General features: G+C 44.0%; 1 protein-coding gene across 3 annotated transcripts in view; it reads right to left on the bottom strand.

Annotated features, from left to right (window-relative positions):
- Positions 1 to 13,471: 13,471 nt before the first annotated feature.
- The window catches only part of LOC147029863 (serine/threonine-protein kinase OSR1-like), a 66,722-nt gene continuing 59,083 nt past the window's right edge, over positions 13,472 to 21,110 (bottom strand). For all 3 annotated transcript variants that reach the window (XM_085873282.1, XM_085873281.1, XM_085873283.1), the window contains 2 exons: positions 14,512 to 14,576; positions 13,472 to 14,159 (listed from right to left, as the gene is read on the bottom strand). In XM_085873282.1, coding sequence (XP_085729408.1) covers positions 14,085 to 14,159; positions 14,512 to 14,576 — 140 coding nt within the window. In that variant the 3' untranslated portion in view covers positions 13,472 to 14,084. The remainder of the gene's footprint in view (positions 14,160 to 14,511; positions 14,577 to 21,110) is intronic.

Consider the following 21,110-nt stretch of genomic DNA (forward strand, 5'->3'; position numbering starts at 1 on the left):
AATATAAAATTATTATAAAAATTATGTTAAATTATAATATTAAATTATAAAAATCGAGCATCAAGGGCGGTGTACAGAAGCGTTTAAAAAAAAATAATAATACAAAATGCAGGGAATTGGCTGACGGGTCAACAGGCCCTGCTCCTGAGTGAACCCCTCAAACATCTAAAAATGCCCCGGACACACACGGAGAAAGGCCGAGACATCAGGAGGGACCACCCTTCCATCCGCCGAATGGACGGTCCCAAGAATAAGAACAAAAATTTCCACGCCAGAAGGAGACCTGGGTCCTCTGACACAATAAACTCCATCAGAGCAAACGCAGACATACGTGCAAACATGGGGGGCTGGGGACACCCTTCCCACCCAAGGAGCAAGGACGGGTTGATTTTGGACAAATTGCCCGACTCCTATGCTTTGCTCGGGTACCCCAGAAGAAGTTGAAAACCAGCTTCTCAAGAGCTCGTCCCACTGCAGGAGGAGGTGGGGGAGACGAGCCAAATATAACAATTTACCAATCAAAACATTCTTGATCACTAAATTATGCCCCTCCATGGTAAGGCGACGAGATCTCCGCCAAGAAGCAACTTCGGACTTGATGTCCATAATGAGCTGTTGCTGGCTCTCAGCGTCCGTGCTACCAACATTAAAACAAACCCCGAGGATCTTTAACCGATCTCTCCGCTCCATGTAAAGACAAGAGGGGGCAGAGCTCGTCCTGTACCGACCAAAGTACATGACCTTACTCTTCCTCGGGTTCATCTTAGAAGAGGCGTCTGACAAAGAGCTTGCAAAGACCCGCCAGCCTGCACAAGGCGACGGCATCAGTGATTAACACCGACACGTCGTCAATGTACAGGCTCACCATTTGGCGCTCCCATTGGGCTCCGGGAAGGACGGGTCTGCTCGCAGTGCACACGCAAAAGGTTCATTGCAAAGAACAAAAAGGACAGGTGACATCAGACAGTGCTGCCTGACCCCAGAAGCGACTTGGAAGGTTCTTGAGAGATGTCCGTTGACCAAAACACAGGCTTCAACGTCTCCACACATGAGTTCAACCCAATGCATCAAATTTGGTCCAAAGCCATAACAGTCCAAAACGGCCATCATGTATTCATGAGAGACTCTGTTGAAAGCTTTCACCTGGTCCAAACTGACGATGCTCAGAGGGAGGCCTCTTTCTTCCGTGAACTAAACTGGATTGCCTCTCGAACCAGGCCCAGACTGTCGGTCACTCTGTGACCCGAAACTGCAAAAGTCTGATCCGGGTGCACGATATCCCCCATGACACCGTGCACCCTCTCAAACACCTTGGTTAGTACTTTGGAGTCCACTTTCAACAAAGTGATCAGGCGCCAGTTGGACAGGTCCTCCCGATCACCCTTCCTGTGAACGAGGTTCACCACGCCTCGGCGCATCGAATCTGGAAGCCAAGGAGAGGTGGCTAGCTTCCGCACTACCTACAGATAGACCTCACCAAGGGCGTACCTAAGGTGGCGATAAAACTCCAAAGGCAGGCCGTCATCTCCCGGGGGTTTATTTAATAACAGCAAAGGACAATTCTTCCAGGCTCACCAGCTCTTTCAAATGCTCCCACTGTTCAGGGCTCAAATGACTACTCCGATGCCCGAGAACTTCGGTCATCTGGATTTGATAAACCAGTCGTTTTGCAAAGAACCTGGAGTAATACTCCTTCACTGCTTTGACCAGGGTTCAAAACATGGCCTCCCCCCACCCACACCCTACCCCTCCCCCCACCACTATAACCTGTAACAAGACAGCAAGACACCTTTCTGTCTGGCACATCGTTGGAAGAAGTATCTGGGACATTTTTTGTTCCCCCTCAGTACCGACATTCGGCTCCAGAAGATGATGGTCCTCACCTTGACTTCGAGGAGGCAAAAAAAATCCTCCCCTTTACCTGGCAGATTTTTTTTTTTCTGACACATCAATTCCTTTGCAGAATTTCTTATGCAAGCATTAGAGGTATGCCTGCATGCACTTCAAACGCTCACACTTCCCAGCGACCCTCATTCGCCCAACCCGACAGAAAAACACTGCGGTCCAATGTTTCACCTCCTTCCACCAGGTTGTTGAGGTAGCGAAGAGACACCTAATGGTTTGCCAATCCCTACAATTCCGAACTTCGGAACGCACACAACCGTCATCCCACAAAAGGCAACAGTTAAGTTTCCAGAGTTCAGAAAGCCGGGCACACACCCGGTCTAATTTTACGCCCAGAGACAAACGACAGTGGCCTGAAAATGCCACCACATGAAGTACCAAGTCCGGGTCTCCAAAATTTGGTGAGAAAAATACGTAATCTATCCCAGCCCATTTGGTCCCAGCCACATCGATGCAGGTGATATTACTCCTTCGCGCACCAGTGTCCCTCAGCTGAAAGTCCTGAACAAGCCTTTTAAGGGCCTGCATTGATGAGTCCTGCACCAATCTGTCTAAATTTATGTTAAAATCTCCATTAACAATCATAAGGGCAGAGGTAGAAAGGAGGAGCTCTAACTGGCGTAGGAGCTTCACTCTTTCGCGCTCTCTGAGATGTGCACACATTGGCCAAGGTCAGAAAATCGACAACACAACTACCCTGAGTGAGGCCAATCACTCCATAATAATTTCATCGAAACTAAGGACCTCGACATTTGGGTTGTTAATAAGGAACCCCAATCCCGCTGCACTGTTAGTATTATTTACAGACTCTCCGTTCCGCCAATCTGCATGGAGGTATTCATGCTCCCCATGCAGAATAATGCATTTCTGCAAAAGGCAGATGTCCCATTCAAAATTGTGTAATTCTTCAAAGACAGCGGTCCTCCAGACCTTGTTATGGACTCACCATACATTCAAAGATGTTAATTTTAAATTCATAAGTGTTGGTCGGTTAAACACTACCCACAATGCAAAAAAAATGGAAGGGGAGTCACAGGACCTATGAAGCTGCCCCCTTCTTGCCAGTACACGATGGGCTACCATGCTTCTTCTTCTTCTTGTGGTTATTCCCACAGCCAGGGGCCACGAGCATGCTGGAGAACCACTCACCATCAATGCAGACGTCCTCCCTGGTCATCTGGGTGAAGTGTTCCCCTCAGGAGACAGAAAGTTCTCCACCAACCCCTCGCTGCCCGAGGAGAATGAAAGGCTCTCCAGCATGTCTGTGAAGGTCATGGCTGCAGTGATCTCCGGAGTATGGGGAGAAGGGCTATGGGATGGGGAAGGGGAAGAACGAGCAGAAATGGAATCGGAAAATCAGGGGGAAGTCCTCCAGGAAATGGCTGCGGCCATCCCAGCTGATCCCTAGCTCCAATGGGCACCTCCCTGGACCTGGATGGGCCAACAGATGAATGTGAGACATCGGGCCCCACAGGGCCCTTGGCTTCTACAGATTTGTTCTTGCCCCATTAGGCCTTGTCAGGGGGAGCCTTCCCTCTTTCCTGGCTCCACCTCTGGCACGTTTTAACCATTGTTCATAGTTCATTTTCTTCTGCACCAGATGAGTAGCTCACAATCACCTCCTCCAGCAGCGGAGCTACTTCAATAACAGGCATGTCCATTGGCCCCGTTGCTGGAATCACCTAAATTGGTTCCTCCCCTCCCACCTCAGTGGGCCCAAGCCCCGACACAACCACATCCAGGTCCTCCTTTTTAGGAGGCTGAAGAACTGTGGCCTCCTTATTATCCTCCTCCTCCTTTACCTCTTTCACCTTGGCCTCCTCCTCCTCCTTGAAGAAGGGGCGGGGGTGAAGACGATACAGGAGGCACAGCAGGTACAGCAATCACAGCAATCTCACTTGTACCAGAGGCAACATCCTCACTCCCACCCACAGATGCACACCATCTTATTTCCGTAACTCTGGAGGCAGGAGAGGAAGATGTGCTGCAGTGCAACATAGAGGTTGCACTGCACCTTGGTGGTGCAGCACTCCCTCAAATGTCCCAAGTGGATACACTGGGAGCGAAACTGTTCTTTACACCCAGAAACAAGGTGATCCAGTTGACAGCATCTGCAACAAACTTTGGGCTGCCCTGCGTAAAATACAGTACTTGTCAATGGTCCATCCCTATAACAATCCCATTTGGGATGTGAGTGACTGTGCCATCGTCCCTGACCTGAAGCTTGACACGGTATTGCCGAGCTCCAGTCCATATACCCAAACCATTCTGGATAAACCATGGTAGGGTTTCAATATCCACACATCTAGACAACCACAACTTGACATCATAGTCACTTCAGCCCTTATTGTCGAGGTGGACCGTCACAATCCTCTCATGAGCTCCAATGACGGCCTCAACCGCCCAATCAGCCACAGACCCAGCTGACCGAGTGGTAGCCCACTGCACCCAGTACTCAGCAAGCTTCCCAGGGACTGGAAGAACATGTCAAAGCTCGGGCCAAAGAGATGAGGCAGAAAAAGTTGGCTACCTCAAACCCCATGGTTGCTGACCTCTACGTTCTTTCAGACTCATGAAGTTCAAAGCTTGGATAGCAATCATTAGAGAACGCGCTGAGTCCGGCACAACGAACAGCATATGCACACCAAAGGGAAGGAAACCCCCGAAGGTGTATGTATACTTCACCCCCGACACCGCAGCACGTCCATCAAAACCTCCCAACCGAAAGTCTCACTAACTGGAACAGCCCTATCCTTAACAAAATGAAAACAGACACCATTATGATGCCTGCTCACCATGCCGGGGTTCCAGGGAGGGCAGGAACAACTCGAGGGAAGAAGAGGGAGGGGGAAGGAGGGAGGTGGTAGCAAAGGGGAGCACAAGGCTACCCTCTTGCCTGGTGGGTGAAGCCCACCAAACAGGAGGAAGGCCAGGGAAAAGCAGGAAGGGAAAGACAAACTAAAACGCAGGACGAACAAGACAAAAAGAATGGGATAAACAAATAGACGAGATGGGGGGGGGGGGTGGGGGGGGAATAAAAGAGCACAGAACAAACACAATAAGGATAACAAGCTGCGAAGAAAGCCAAAACCTGTTGAGGTTTCATTTTCGTGCAGCTACAATATCCATAATTATGTGCTACCAGGCCTGTGCAGCATTTTAATACATGACCCGAAGCATGCTGGGATGTAATTTGCTTCATTAACACAAGAGCCATACCAGTCTGGAAGCAGTTGCTTTCAATATACTTGGTGTCCCTCATCGACCCAGATATTTCCATTTTTGTGAATGAGATTCCTGCATGGGGCGAGTGAGAAAAAATTCCGACTCAACCATGAACTCAAACCAAAGGACCTCATCACTGATGCAGCGACAGCCCACTGAGTTGTTGAGTCTTCAGGATAGCCTCAGAAATTTCTCACACTAACACTGCAAGCTTTATAATGGCCACGGTCTTACATGCCTGTGATGCAGACCCCGAGTAGGTGTGTGTGTGTGTGTGTGTGTGTGTGTGTGTGTGTGTGTGTGTGTGTGTGTGTGTGTGTGTGTGTGTGTGTGTGTGTGTGTGTATGTTGGAGATAGATCTCGTCAAGGAATAAAAAAAAAAATAAAAAAATAAAAATATATATATATATATATATATATATACATATATATACATATACATATACATATATATATATATACACACACAAATATACTGATATATATATATATATATATATATATATATATATACTGATATATATATATATATATATATATATATATATACATTTATGCATATAAATATATATACTGATGCATCTCATGTTGTCAGATGGAGAAGTTGGAAACCAACAATCTCCCCTTTTCTCAAGGCACATGTTAAGCAACAATTACTCATGATAAGAACTCCGATCTGATTGGTCCTTTACTCGTTTCAGTAAATTTTCTTTTGCAGCTCTCTTTTTTGGCAGTGTCTTCGAACGCAGATTTGCCACAACCTTAGCAGGCTCACGACTCAGGGATTACACCAGGTGGTTTTTTCCTTTGCCTTCCCAGCGGAAGTCAGGGCAGATGTTTGTCATCTGTTCAGGGTGCCGGCGAGAACTCACCGACTCTTCAATAAAGACACCGTGGGATCTGTGACGTCCACCGCGGTTAATGCTAGCAGACTGGACAGCAGGCTTCACGTCCATTTGAGGGCCGAAGCACCAATCCGACAGTTTTATCGTCGAGTCGGGAATCGAACGCACACCAGACAGGTGTAGCACTGCATCACCTCCCTGCCAACTTCCTTCATTGCAGACAAACCGAAAATCAAAACCAGTGAATAGTGATTCTTGTTTCTGCACAAAGCAGACTTTTTATCAACACATTACTCATGACATAACTTTTCTCGACATTGAGTTAATTAACTCCTCTGAAAATGGAGTTTCAGCATGATATCACATCGAACTTCCCTTTTTTTACTGAGATGGGGATCACCACTGTGCAGGGTTGGCGTCAGAAAGAGCGTCGTGAGATCAAATCAAAAGCTTGGGATCAAATTACTTTTTATTTCTTTATTAAAGTTGCTTTTTCATGAGCGGTAAAGAGGTTGGGTGGAGAGAGAATGAGTCATGGTCCACGAGGTTCATCGTCAGCGAGAAGCCAACTGTCTCCACCCGAAGACATTCTGCACTGTTTTAAGGACATGGCCGGGATGTGCTTTGTTACTGGTAGACAATGAAAATTGTTTTTTATGAAATCACTTTTCCTGCTGAGAGCCCGAGGCATGACTTTAGTCATGTATGATGCATCACGACAATACAATACGAGAGGTAGATGTGCGAGGGTGGTTGTTTAGTAAGCAATCAACCAGGCTGGATTACATCACACATCGCATGTAATTATCATGGAGCCAGGGCCACCTTTGTACAGAATTTAAGTTTTTAATCATTCAAACCTTTGGTGTTGCCACGGTTACCACCCTCGTGCAGCCATGGTGATGCAATCAAACGAAGTATTGCACACTGTGTCCCATATATTCGCAGGTGGTTCCCCTCCCCCTTCCTTCACCACCAATGACAACCACCACTCCCTCCTCCCCTTGCATCATGACCAAACCCCACCCAACTTCAATAACATGTAAAAAGAAAAGACATTTAATGATTAATAGCAATGAATGGTAACAACTATTCCATTTACATTCAATGCAAGTACTATACTGCCCCTGTCAGGGGTCGGGGGTATTACACTTCATTTGGGAGTTGGTATTTCTAATCTGCCTGACAACGAACAGTGTGCACACTAAAACTGGAACGATTAATCAAATCGACGAGGGGACTTCACCATTTACACGTGACCCGAAAACTGGTATGATTAATCAGAACGGCGAGGGGACTTCACCATTTACACATGACCCTAAAACTGGTATGATTAATGAAATTGGCGAGGGGACTTCACCATGTACATGTGACCCTAAAACTGGTATGATTAATCAAAACGGCGAGGGGACATCACCATTTAAACGTGACTCTAAAACTGGTATGATTAATCAAAATGACGAGGGGACTTCACCATTAACACATGACCCGAAAACTGGTATGATGAAGCAAATCGGCGAGGGGACTTCACCATTAACACATGACCCGAAAACTGGTATGATTAATCAAAACGGCGAGGGGACTTCACCATGTACACGTGACCCTAAAACTGGTATGATTAATCAAAACGGCGAGGGGACTTCACCATGTACACGTGACCCAAAAACTGGTATGATTAATCAAAACGGCGAGGGGACTTCACTATGTACACGTGACCCTAAAACTGGTATGATTAATCAAAACGGCGAGGGGACTTCACCATGTACACGTGACCCAAAAACTGGTATGATTAATCAAATCGGCGAGGGGACTTCACCATGTACACGTGACTCTAAAACTGGTATGATTAATCAAAACGGCGAGGGGACTTCACCATGTACACGTGACTCTAAAACTGGTATGATTAATCAAAACGGCGAGGGGACTTCACCATTTACACGTGACTCTAAAACTGGTATGATTAATCAAAACGGCGAGGGGACATCACCATTTACACGTGACTCTAAAACTGGTATGATTAATCAAAACGGCGAGGGGACATCACCATTTACACGTGACTCTAAAACTGGTATGATTAATCAAAACGGCGAGGGGACATCACCATTTACACGTGACTCTAAAACTGGTATGATTAATCAAAACGGCGAGGGGACATCACCATTTACACGTGACTCTAAAACTGGTATGATTAATCAAAACGACGAGGGGACTTCACCATGTACACGTGACCCAAAAACTGGTATGATTAATCAAATCGGCGAGGGGACTTCACCATGTACACGTGACTCTAAAACTGGTATGATTAATCAAAACAGCGAGGGGACTTCACCATGTACACGTGACCCTAAAACTGGTATGATTAATCAAAACGGCGAGGGGACTTCACCATGTACACGTGATCCTAGAACTGGTATGATTAATCAAAACGGCGAGGGGACTTCACCATTTACACGTGACTCTAAAACTGGTATGATTAATCAAAACGGCGAGGGGACTTCACCATTTACACGTGACTCTAAAACTGGTATGATTAATCAAAACGGCGAGGGGACTTCACCAGACACGTGACCCGAAAACTGGCATGATTAATCAAAACGGCGAGGGGACTTCACCATGTACACGTGACCCAAAAACTGGTATGATTAATCAAATCGGCGAGGGGACTTCACCATGTACACGTGACTCTAAAACTGGTATGATTAATCAAAACAGCGAGGGGACTTCACCATGTACACGTGACCCTAAAACTGGTATGATTAATCAAAACGGCGAGGGGACTTCACCATGTACACGTGATCCTAAAACTGGTATGATTAATCAAAACGGCGAGGGGACTTCACCATGTACACGTGACCCTAAAACTGGTATGATTAATCAAAACGGCGAGGGGACTTCACCAGACACGTGACCCGAAAACTGGCATGATTAATCAAAACGGCGAGGGGACTTCACCATTTACATGCGAGTCGCGATGTCAGGGTTTACCTACAGCCTTTTCACACAGATGGCAATAACTCTGATCGATTGAAAAGCTTGGTTGTTTCCAATCGTTCAAATCCTTCATGAGCCTCGTACCTTGTCAGACGTGGTGGTTCATGGTTTGCAGGTAGGTTGTTCAAGTGGAATCATTTAAAGCATCATCCCAGCTGGAATTGTATGTGTCGGTCCTTGGGGACATGCGTAAACCTTTGGGCCAGTAACTTGACCAAATGAAAAATACATGGTGCACATCAAGGAGGCTGAATCACTTTCCCCTGACCAAGTACCTTCCTGCTCTATAACTATCATAACCATCTCATTAAGACACCATCATCATCAGCATTTACTGGGACAGCAACCCACCCAGATCAGCCACTCAGTTGAGTTTAGGTTTTCCTTTAATCGGAGCTTGTTCTAATGGTGGTGTGAAATTTTACAACTTGAACCCCTCCCTCGTGTGTGCCATTTAGGTTCTAACCCAAATTTGGCAATATTACCATGACGTTCCACCTGCGTGCAAGTGCTGCCATCTTTGTGGTAACAACAGAGTAAGTGGATAGCAAGCCTGAGTGATTTGCTACAGGAATGCAGAGCAAAGGGAACACGTTTGAACAGGTGTACGACTGTGAAAATAACAATGATGAACTGCTGTACTGTGTAAGGTTGTAAAAACTGATCTAACAGACCACAAATCCTATCATTCAATCCCAACCGGAATCCTAAATCAGGGAGACAAGAAGAGAGAGAGCAATTAGAAGAAAGAAAAACAATCTCAGTGGCTTCCCAATCCCTTCTGGACAATTTAATTGCATGTTGATTTCATGAATACTTTGCACAGACTTTGCCTTATCACCTTATGCACACGTTCATCCCATCTTGTCTTCCGTTATCATACCCAACTTCTCCCCCCCCCCCCACCTCAATGGTACACTGAATCCTGTAGTGAAGCAGTTGCCTTGAAACAACTTCTTTCTCTTCCTGGAAGGCTAATCCGATCGAAGGCAATCTCAATGCATCCCAAAAAGCTCACAAATGTGTCCACTCTCAGGAGAGCCAGAAAACAACATCTGTCCAACCTCAAGAATGATCTTCCAAACTTGTCTCCCTCCTCTAAAACCTGGTGGCACTTTGTTAAGCCTATGTCTGGAGTATGCTGCCCTTCCATCACTTCCCTCTCTTCAAATGGCATGACAGCCGACTCTGCCTGTGAGAAGGTCGAATGCCTCAATTCTGTGTTTGCTTCTAAATCTTGGGTCCCCAACCCCTCACTCTTGGAACCCATCTTTAGCTGTCGTACCCAACTGCTCCAAGACTGCCTTTTGCACCTGAGAATGTGGAGAAGGTTCTTTCCTACCTTGCTTGTTTGGTTGTTTTTTTTTTGAGATTCCATCCCACTATGTTTTAAAAAAAATTTTTTCTTCTTCTTCTTGTTTCTGCAATTTTTTGGAAGTCATAAAATGTTTAATGTTTTATAAATTTTGATTTGGATAATATTGAGTATGGTAATACTCCATGATACTGCCATACTCCGTGATACTACAGTATTCCATGGTACTCCAATTCAGATCAACATTTATGTCCAGTACATGGGATATAATGTCAAGTAAACAAGTTATGTTTGTTGCTTTATCGCTACTCTAAGTGCATACTGTACCTTGGCTTGTAATGCAATCCGCGTGGCATTTTGATCCACAGCACATGATAAATTGATAAAAACCAAATGATATTAAGGTGGGGAGGGGTTGGAGTCGACTTGTACATTCTATTTGTTTTCATAAAATGCTTAAACTGCATATAAAAGGAGCTCCAGCTCGGTGTCGGCATGCGTGCCTGCCTGCGCCTGTCAAAATCACAAGAAGAAAAAGGAGGAGGAGATTGGGACCATACTCTCTGCAGAGCGTTGGTGCTGCCGAAGCAGTCTCCTTGGCTATTGGGCACAATCGTGGATGGGTCGCCGCTCCGACACAATATACCAGCATGCTGGCACTCATTTTGCCGACCTCGGAAGGATGACAGGCAGAGTAAACCCCACCTGGTATTAATTCAACAGCTGCGTGGGATTTGAACTCAGGACCCTCGGATCCCAAGAAGAAGACTGAATATAAAAGGCAATAAATTTTGAATGTGGATAGACTTCACACTTTGCATTTCCATTTTGATCTTCCTCTGTGTATTATTGTATATTATTCAGTACTCAGCATCTAAAAAAAGGCTGTGATGAATATCACATTAACAATCTCCCCCTCTTCGCTCCTAACACTGCCAAATTTTATACACATCTCTAAAGGCGGAGGCGGATGGCCTTTGCTTTCTTGCGTTTCATACATTTTTTTTTGTCAAAAAAAAGTAACAAAAAAAAGTTACAAAAGTAACTTTTGTCGACGTGTGCTAACGATCGCATATTGTGCGTACAACTTATTCCCATCGCATGCGGAACGTGTGAGGCATACGGCAAGTTCGTCGTAAAATGTTTAACACGTTTAAAAGTACAAGACGTACTCCACTTACTACGACGTATGATAGCGTACTTTAGCGTTCTATTCACGTATACCAACTTACCCATACCGTATTCGACGTGCGCCAGCGTTTTCGACGCATTTTTCAGGGGTCGGCATACGCTGGCAAGATCGCCAAGGTGTGACTGCGATGTTGACACTTCCATTTCTCCGGCGGTTATGATTTGAATCGTTGTGCGACAGCCTTTTAATAGGCTACGCCACGTGATCGTCGGCGATACGTGCAGCGCGCTATGCATAAGTTAGACTATCGTTGGGCATAGGATGTGAACGCCAAGAACAGGCTAAGCATTTGTTGGTATAAGTTACCTATAAGACAACGAAACGTTCTGTGTCCGTTACTAATATGTTATGCATACGACCAACTCATTATGAATACGTCCGAATCTTTAAAAAAAAAACATCAAAAGTTCAGCGTAAGCCAGCGTTTTACATACATTTTGATACGTTGCCATTGCTGGCTAAAACGTCAAGGTGTGACTGGGCCTTAAGGCATCACAGTTCATGGACCAAACCGTTCAACTTAGTTGTTCTCTGTTTTGTTCCGAGGGCTCTTTTCAAGACGTCACCGAACCCCCAGACTGTTTGGGTTAATTAAAACACCCCTTTTGAAGAAAACTAATGGGGTTCTCATCATCAAAAACCCCAAAAAGCCTTACCAAGATGGTGGCGTGCCATCTTGGTCAGTCCGCTGACACCTCACAGGTGTCTTAAATTGCCATTTTGTTTCAGCCTGCTCAACAATGCCTTGACTTGGAACAGGTTTCTCCGGTTTCTGTACGATAAAGTGCTCCCAATTTCCTTTTTCACTTTCATTTTCTCACAATTCATAACTGATAAACACACAAGCCAACATCTGTCACCACCTCCGAGGGTAGATAAATATATATAATGCTTTACAAGTAGAACATTTTTTTTTCAGATTCGAATCTGGATACCGATGTAATTTGTGAGATGGTGAGTTCTGATCATTAAATATGGTATGGCCAAGTCAGCTGGTCCATATCAACGGTTTCATTAGCGTGCTTACTTGAGTGCTTAAGCCACTCGACAAGCGACTTGGTAATGAAGCACAATCTCGTTTCACCCTTCCATTTGCTTTGTTTGGCCCATTGCTTAATTGTTTATTATGACGTTGTTGCTCAACTTTGAGTAGTATTCTTCTATGTTTGTTTGTTTGTTCGCCATGGCGATACAGTCGACAGCGGTGTAATTGACGTTTATCACAGTGGCTGTCGTTTTTGAAAACAAAATTACAAATTGACATTCAAGACAATGTTTCGGTGATAAAGTAAACAATTTTTTTTTTTTCGATATTTACACAAGCAAACACAAATATAAACGTGTGTTCCCGAGTCTTAGTTAAATCTGACAAAGGTTGAAAATGCAAGATGAAACACGTGACCTTAAAAACCAAAAGTAATTACTGCCTCAGAGTTCCATTTCCATCGCAGGTCCACAGGGTGTCAGGGAAGTCCAGGTTACATCTCCAAAAATGGTACCGCGTTGTTTGAACGTACCCCATTTCATTCAATCCTACATTGATGCCAGCATATGGGACGTCCAGTTTTACATCCACCCCAGGGACAGCAAACACATTGACAAATTGGCATGCCTATGAAACTAGAAGGTTAACCCCCCCCCCCCCAACCAAGTGAGTTTTATCTAAATATCATTCCAAGTGTACAATCATACTTGATCTGCACTTTATGCAATTTCTTAGAGAGCGTACTGTCTTTAAAAGCCAATGTGCATCGTTATTGTCTCTGCTCTGTCTATCGCTTGCCCTCAGTATTGACAGACAGTGATGATCATGAGTAACGGGATGTCATTCAAAATTCAAGGTTATGATCCCATACACTCGGCCTCGTAATGTCCTTGCAATTCATGTAAAAGTACACAAAGGTCCTTCGCCATGCATTTGACCAAAAAGGTCCTCTATGAGCCTCAGACAGATGCCGAAATAAAATAGAAAAACACATGCTGTGGTTGAAGCAGGAATAAATTGACACTGTACACTTTCATTTATTGGTCAATTTCCATGAGGTTTCTGCCAAAAACGCTACCAAATGGATCTTAATGAGTTCCAAATGACCACATGCATCAAAACCAACAAATCGAACAGCATGCAGCATGCGGGAGCACGGGGAAGGTCACCACAGCAAAAACTCAAGAGTATCAACGCAGGGAACAATGCCAGTCCTAATTATAATTATTAGCTATATTTCTTACAATATACGGCAAAAATGCCTACACTACAAAAAGCCTTCCAGTGCAATTCTGCAGTTAGTAAGTGAGGCATGAAAAAGCAAAATACCTCACTATTCCTATAAGCCAGGGAGCCAGTGAGAGCATTTTGGTTTCGGTGATCTGCACCAACCAACCCAAGTGCCCCCAAGAGCCCCCCTTATTACCACTCGTGGTATCCAGCTGCAAGTTAAGACACCGCTCATCCCGTCTCCACCACAAGCCCTTTAAACTCTGACCAGTGTGTATTCAATCAACAGTATGTACAATGAATGTGAAATTATTTTATTTATTTAGTTGTTTTGGTGAAGGGCAGCAAAAACTGCAGAACGAGCGTGGAAGAAGTTTGAACGGCAGGTGGCGGTAATTAGTTCAAGCTCAGCTGCGCAAAGCCGATCAACTTCACGTCGTCCGGCAATTCTGTGCACTCGCATCCTGATGCCTGCCGAGACGTGGCAGACAGAAGAGAGCGAGGAAAGAAAGTCAATTAAAAATAAACCAAGATGTGCGTGCTCACCAATTATTTCAAAACTCAAACAATACAATTTTATTTTATTTTATTTTAAGGAAAGTCGAGAATGAGCAAGGCATTCTGGAAGGCAAGGGTGACATGAACAAAGTCTGAGTTTTCAGGATTGCAGAGATATATTGCCAACCTCAAGGTCAATTCACACATGTTATCCTTTTACCATTTTATAATGCCTCCTCCTTCATGCTGCACACATCTCGGATTCCTTACACGCGTCAGGTATTTTCCTCTATAGAATGTATTCCTCACCCTGAAAAACACTTACCAGTTTAAATGTCAGAGACTTGTTCCCTTGTGGCTCATCAACTATCTTCTGCAGGTTTGCTGCAACTTCAAAACACAGGTCGAAATAAGACAACATAAACCACCAATTTAGCAAACTTTGTGACTTAAGATGATGGAGCACAGAATAAACGAACGGGATAGGCAAAAAATGAAAAAAATTGTGTTTTTCCCATTGTTTTGTTTGTTCCACACTATTGTTTGTGCTGTCAAAGAACAAAAGGGGATGTCGGATGGTATCGCTTCGTGTATGGACCGATGTTTCAGTGCTTGGCAGTACAGATTTGTCAGAAGACCTTGAAATCATGGATGACAGTTGCCAAGCACGATACAAATCACAACGTCAGAGGGGGCCATGATAGCATTACCCAGAAAGCATTGGGGCAAGAGAGTGACTGTATTTAATAAATCACAAGCATGCAGACTTCAAATTTTCTGATAAATAATTGCAGCTATGAAAGCCAGGCCAGAAGGATGTTCGTTACCATGACTTCAAAGCAAAATGACAGACGGTAATACACAGCCAATTATAATCATCAGCCATGGACGGTCCGGGCCCACTGCTGGACAAGCCACAGCGTGGTCACGCCAAATATTCCGGTCTCTATCAGACCGGAAATGACCATACTCCATTGCTAATTGTACATCCAAAAATATTGAGAGTACAGCATAATGAAACATAAAACACCTTTTCCTTTATTCCATTAAAGTATCGATGAACAGTTCTGAGAAAAGTTGGCATGGATAACTCGATGAATAAACTATATTGAGCTAATGGAAATCCACAAGTTCACCACCCATTGTGAAGTGTGCAAGAATAAAAAAAAGAGAGAAAAACATGTAATAAATTGTTTCTTTTGGCACAGAAGACTAATTGTTTCACCATCTCAGGTAATCCCAAATACAAAACCATGATCTTTTATACCCGAGACAACCCCCTCCCACCCAACCCAAAACCTCCTTGCAAATTTCCACCCCGTGCATCCACTCCTGCTCCTCATTCCTCCCGACACCCATTGTTCGTCCAAGTCTGCCATTATCTTGGCTTTCAACTCTTCTGTTGGTGTTTCCCCCCTCTCTCATCCGTTCAATGTACTAGAACTATCTCTTCCATTCCACAAGCGTCGAGTATGTACAGGTGACCTTCGTATAACGCGGGGGATGCATTCCCGCGAAACATTGAGTTATCCGAAAACGTGTTATCGGGGCAACATTTAACATGTAAAAATGGGGATTATGTTCCAAACGGGGAAGATTTCAACCTTTTGAGGTTGAAGACCAACATAAAAACCTCAAAAAAGCAGTAAACAATGCATAATAAAACATATAACAAAAAAACATTAAAACTAAAAGGGTACTCGGTAGCATGCATACCTCCACCCCGCAATGCCTGATCCATGAGAACATGTCGGGCCCATCACATTTTTGAAATGTCATGCTATACAGTACGATATCGTTTTTGGCCCTGTCTCCCAATGGTGAAGAATCACTTTAAAAATTAAATAAATCTCGTATCCAGATCCGGATCCGGATCTTCACCGAAATGGAATCAATTCGTCCGTGTTACACACCCAACATGTCCACCAAGTTTCATCCGAATCCGTCAACAACTTTTTAAGATATCATGCTATACATTACTTTAGCATGATCTCTCAATGATGAAGAATCACTTTAAAAAAATATCAGATCCGGATTCGGATCTTCACCAAAATTGAACCAATTCTTCCTTGTCAAACACCTAACATGTCCACAAAATTTCATCCGGATCCGTCCCCAACTTTTTGAGATATCTTGCACACAAACAAACAAACAAACACAGACAAACAAACAGAAAGAAAGGGGTGAAAACATAATCTCCTTCACCTTCAGTGATAGAGGTAACAAGAGGGGGAGCACTCGGTGGAGTGCAAAACCTCCGCCGCCAATACTGCTGGGTCACTTAAGTGAACCTGATATCCTATTCATTGTAGGTCAAAACGGATCAGACTCTACTGAACCACGATTTAATAAACTAAACTTGATCGACGCGCATGTAGAAATGCCCCAAAAAAATAATATCGAAATTTTTTTGAAAAAAAAAGTTGCAAAGTTTCTAAGTTTTTTTTCTCTAACAAATTTTTTTTTGGTTGGAAATCACTTAAAACATGTAGAAATGCAAAAAAAAAAAATTCAAATATTTTTCAAATAAAGTCGAATTTTTTTTGAAAAAAGTTCCAAAATTTTCTGGTTTTTTTTCTCTATCAAATTTTTTTTTGGTTGGAAATCACTTAAAACATGTAGAAATGCAAAAACAAAAATTCAAATTTTTTTTTAAATGGCCGCCATAGCGGCCATATTGGACTTTGGATCAAGTCCAAAATCTAATAGCATGATCCTTGGACCATACCTCATCCCCCCATCGTTTCATCGAAATCCGTTGAGGAGTTTTTCCGTAATACTGTTCACAAACAAACAAACAAACAGACAGGGGTGAAAACAGTAACCTCCATCCATATCCGATGGCAGAGGTTAATTACAATGATCAAATCACATATACAATGCTACTTATAAGACAGGTCCCACACACTCAGACAAAATAAACCCAGTTGAATGGCAAAGGACTTTTGCAGCCACGGAGGGAGGGAGCTGATGTCGCAGTTCTTTTGGTACCTGAAAGTTCTAAGAGAAGGGACGCTCCGTGGTGCAGCACCCAACAGGGGTTGGGCAGTTCGGCCCACAGCCGCACGTGTGGAGACCGTGTCTGCAAAGGAGCCCGAGTGGAGAGCATGGAGTCCAAGGTAGAACAGTGCAGCAGACAGGACCCAATGAGAGACCCGGTCAAGGTCGGGTGTACTCGGACCAGCACAACAGATGGGCCGCTGAGGCGAGACGTGGGAAAGGCCCTCCGTGATCATGACCTTCCTTCTTCAACCAACAACCAAGGGACCAACTCAACCAACAACCTTCCTTCTTTCTTTGAAACCAGCCAACGAACCCACCGAATTCTCTCACTCTACTCTGAAGATGGTGTCGTAATTTATACATCCCCCTGGGCGGGGAGGGGCCTTGGCGAAGTTGACGTCACCGTCCACCCTGATTGGACAGGACCTTCATGGGGTCTGACCTTTTTGGGTGGGATTTCGGCCAGGCCGGGAAAGCCCGCCCACTCCACGCGTGTTTGAGGAAGGTGGACGGTGGTACAGCCAAGATTGAATTGGAATGCCGAGGGAAGTCGAAAAGGAACTGCGGATGTGAAGATTCTGCCTCGGAAAAACGAGGCTCCAGAGACGCAGGTGGACAGTGGGTCGTGATGGAGGGGATATAAAGATTTATTAATCTAACTAAAAAAACATCGCAACGCACCCCTTTTGCTTTCCCACTACACACAAGGAAGGAATCTATCTGCACACATACTTAATGGCATAACTAACTTCGGGACAACTGTATGTTTGTATGCATACGATTCCGAGAACCGTAACAATATTATTGACTTTGCAACTGAAGTTGAGTAACATCATTTTAATTGTACCTTTATTTTTGTTTGTTCTTTCACCTTTCGACGACCATTGGGGTGCAGGTATGCCCCAAATCACTTTTAAAGTTCAACAAATCTTGTTTCAATTCTCAATGGTCCTCTGAAGGTTGAGATATATTTTCCACATGAGACGATGGAAAGCCGGAAAATTTGATGGCTCTTATATATTTCCTTTTAAAAATCCTTTCATGAGAAAACAGTTTTTGCTCTTTCTTGTTCTTTTTATTCGATTTTGTTTTTCAGTCTTTTCTTTGTTTTATTTATATTCTATTTAACTGATAATTTCATTTGATAAGTATATATTGCAGATGATCAGCAAAGTACAAAGTTCTTGGTTTAACTTACAAAAAACAACAACTTTACTTTCAAACATAGCCATCATGTAGGATAATCCAACATGAAACGTATATATGGACACCAAACATGTTTTAATGGGAACATTGTAAGAGAATACAACAATATGCAGAGATTCTAAGTGCAAGGAACATCATGAAGATCACCTTGCAAAGAAAATTTTTCGTATTCAAATCTCAGAGTTGATGGGGAGCAAGTTATTAAAAGTCATAACTCGAACGGCACTCTGGAGAGCACATACCTCCCCCAGGGTAAACGGTTTACTTTTTGGATTCCACTGATAAGCCGGATCCATATCAGGACCACAACCAAAATCTACTCGGCTTGTTATTGTCACCTACCCAACTCATCCACCAACTTTTGTCATAATCCGTCCATAACTTTTTGAGATATCGTGCTATATATTGGTTTTGTCCCGATTTTTCAATGGTGAAGAATCTCTTGAAAAACTAAAAAGTTCTCCGATCCAGATCCAGATCTTCACCAAAATCGAATCGATTTGTCCATGTCACACAGCAAGCTGGATATAAGCTCAAACACAACAAGAAAGTTGCTGAAAGAACAGGAAGGGAAAAGGGTGAATGAAAGAGTCATACAACAAATGAATGGAAAAGTAGGCTGAGGGGAGAAAACACAATAACCTGAGAAGGAATTTTGGGCAAGGTTAATGAGGGTGGAATATACGAGTATGGATGGGGTGGGTGACTTATGGAGGAGGAGTTGAAAAGCCATCTTGAAGTCTTGGATGGAAGAATGGGGTTTAGCAAACTGAGGAAGTTGGTTCTACAAGTGGGAGAAAAGAGGCACAATTGAGTGGAGGTGAACAGTGAGCCTGGCTTTTGGGACTGAATTTCTTCAAGAGGTTTGCCAAGGAAATCGATGGGAGGGTTTATGAAGGCGGTCCTTTTGGAAAGACAGAGTGAGTGCCAGAGTAGTCAAGAGTTGAAAGACTTATTCCAAATGTTAGACCAGCTCCAGAATCTCTCAACGTCTGCTTGGAGGGAAGCGACTGCTTGATGCCTTTATGAGAGATGCTAAAGTAGAGGGTGGAGGAGTCAGCAAAAAGATAAGGATGGTTTCCAGAGAATTGGAAAGATCGTTGATAAAGATGAAGACACAGTCTTGAGGCAGCCCAGCCTCGACAGGAAGAGGAGAGGATTCTATCGCGAGCCACACGTTGACACATAAGAGGTGAAGGAAGTCAGCAAGCCGTGAGAGGAAGTGAACTTCGACACCGTAGGCTAAAAGTTTGAAAAGAAGGTAGAGTGCTTGTCTGTGTCAAATGCAACAGTAGGATAAACTCAGTCATGCCATTGTCTTTAAGCCGTGGTGGGTATCGTGCCCTTGATCTTGAGCATTTATTATAACTCTGTCTCCGTCCAAGTCAAGAGTTTCTCTTCTTAGCCAGAGCTGACATCAAATATTCTTTCACGGATTTGTATTCCTCCTCATTGTTTGTTACATTGTTTCAAAAATCATCATCTCAACTTACAAACATGAATAACATTTGCCGTTTATCTCAGTTCCCCAAAAGAAAGAAAAAAAAGGAAAACATGGTCAAGAATGCAAATTTACAAGCGGTGCCATAACTAATGTGCGAGCTGCTCCATTATTATGTTATCTGGAATTTAAATTCCAGATAAGGTGTTGTCATCGCGCACCGTCCGTCCATCCGTCTCCTATTTCAACTTCTCCGGCCAAACCGCTGGGCCGATCCGGCTGAAATTTGGCAACATTCCCCTCCTGACTGGTAACAAGAACTGCGAAGTTCGTTCCAGTCAAATGACTTTAAGTAGGTCAAAATGGCCAACTTCATCATTTTTTGGGAAACTGACGTAAATTCCTTCAAACATCTTCTTCTCCAGACCCACTCGTCAGAATGCTACCAAATTTGGGTTTCAACATTAGGACAGGGTTGTGATGTTAAATTGTGGAGATGATGCAGATCTCATGATGGGAAGTGTTACAAAATGGCGGAGTTATTAAATGTTTGGAAAAACCGCGTAAATTCCTTCAAAAACCTTCCTCCCCAGACCCACTAGTCAGAATGCTACCAAATTTGGGTTACATTTGGCCAGGGCCCAGATCAACTAAAGGTTCAGTAGTCCTATTTTTTACCTCTGCCACCGATGGTGGACGGAGGTTGTTTTCACTCCTTTCTGTTTGTCTGTCTGTGAGCAGGATGTCTCAAAAAATTATAAATGGATTCAGACGAAACCTGGTGGATAGGTTGGGTATGTGACATGGACAAATTAATTCGATTTTGGTGAAGATTCGGATGCGGATACGAGAATTTTTTTCATTTTCATACGAGATGGAGGAATGTGTGAACCCTGCAAAAACCTGGGTGAAACAAAGCATGAAAAGAGCAGAAGGGTAGGAGGAGGTGATTGAGACCATACTCTCGACAGAGCGTTAGTGCTGCTTAAGCAGTCTCCTTAGCTATTGAGCACAATCCTGGATGGGTTGCCACTCCGACACAGTGTACCAGCATGCTGGCACTCATTTTGCCGACCTTGGAAGGAAGACAGGCCGAGTTAACCCCACCTTGTATTAATTCAACAGCTGAGCGGGATTTGAACTCAGGACCCGAGGATCCAAAGCCCACCACCCTAACCATTAAGCCAACACCAGGCAAAAGGGTGCAAGACCAGAAAGGACATGGTTGAAGAACGAGACCCCTGACATGTCAGCAATGGCGAAGTGATACTTAA

The sequence above is a fragment of the Eptatretus burgeri genome, chromosome 3, assembly GCF_056783735.1.
Source record: "Eptatretus burgeri isolate ZD-2024b chromosome 3, Ebu_testis_v1, whole genome shotgun sequence".
Lineage (NCBI taxonomy): Eukaryota > Metazoa > Chordata > Myxini > Myxiniformes > Myxinidae > Eptatretus > Eptatretus burgeri.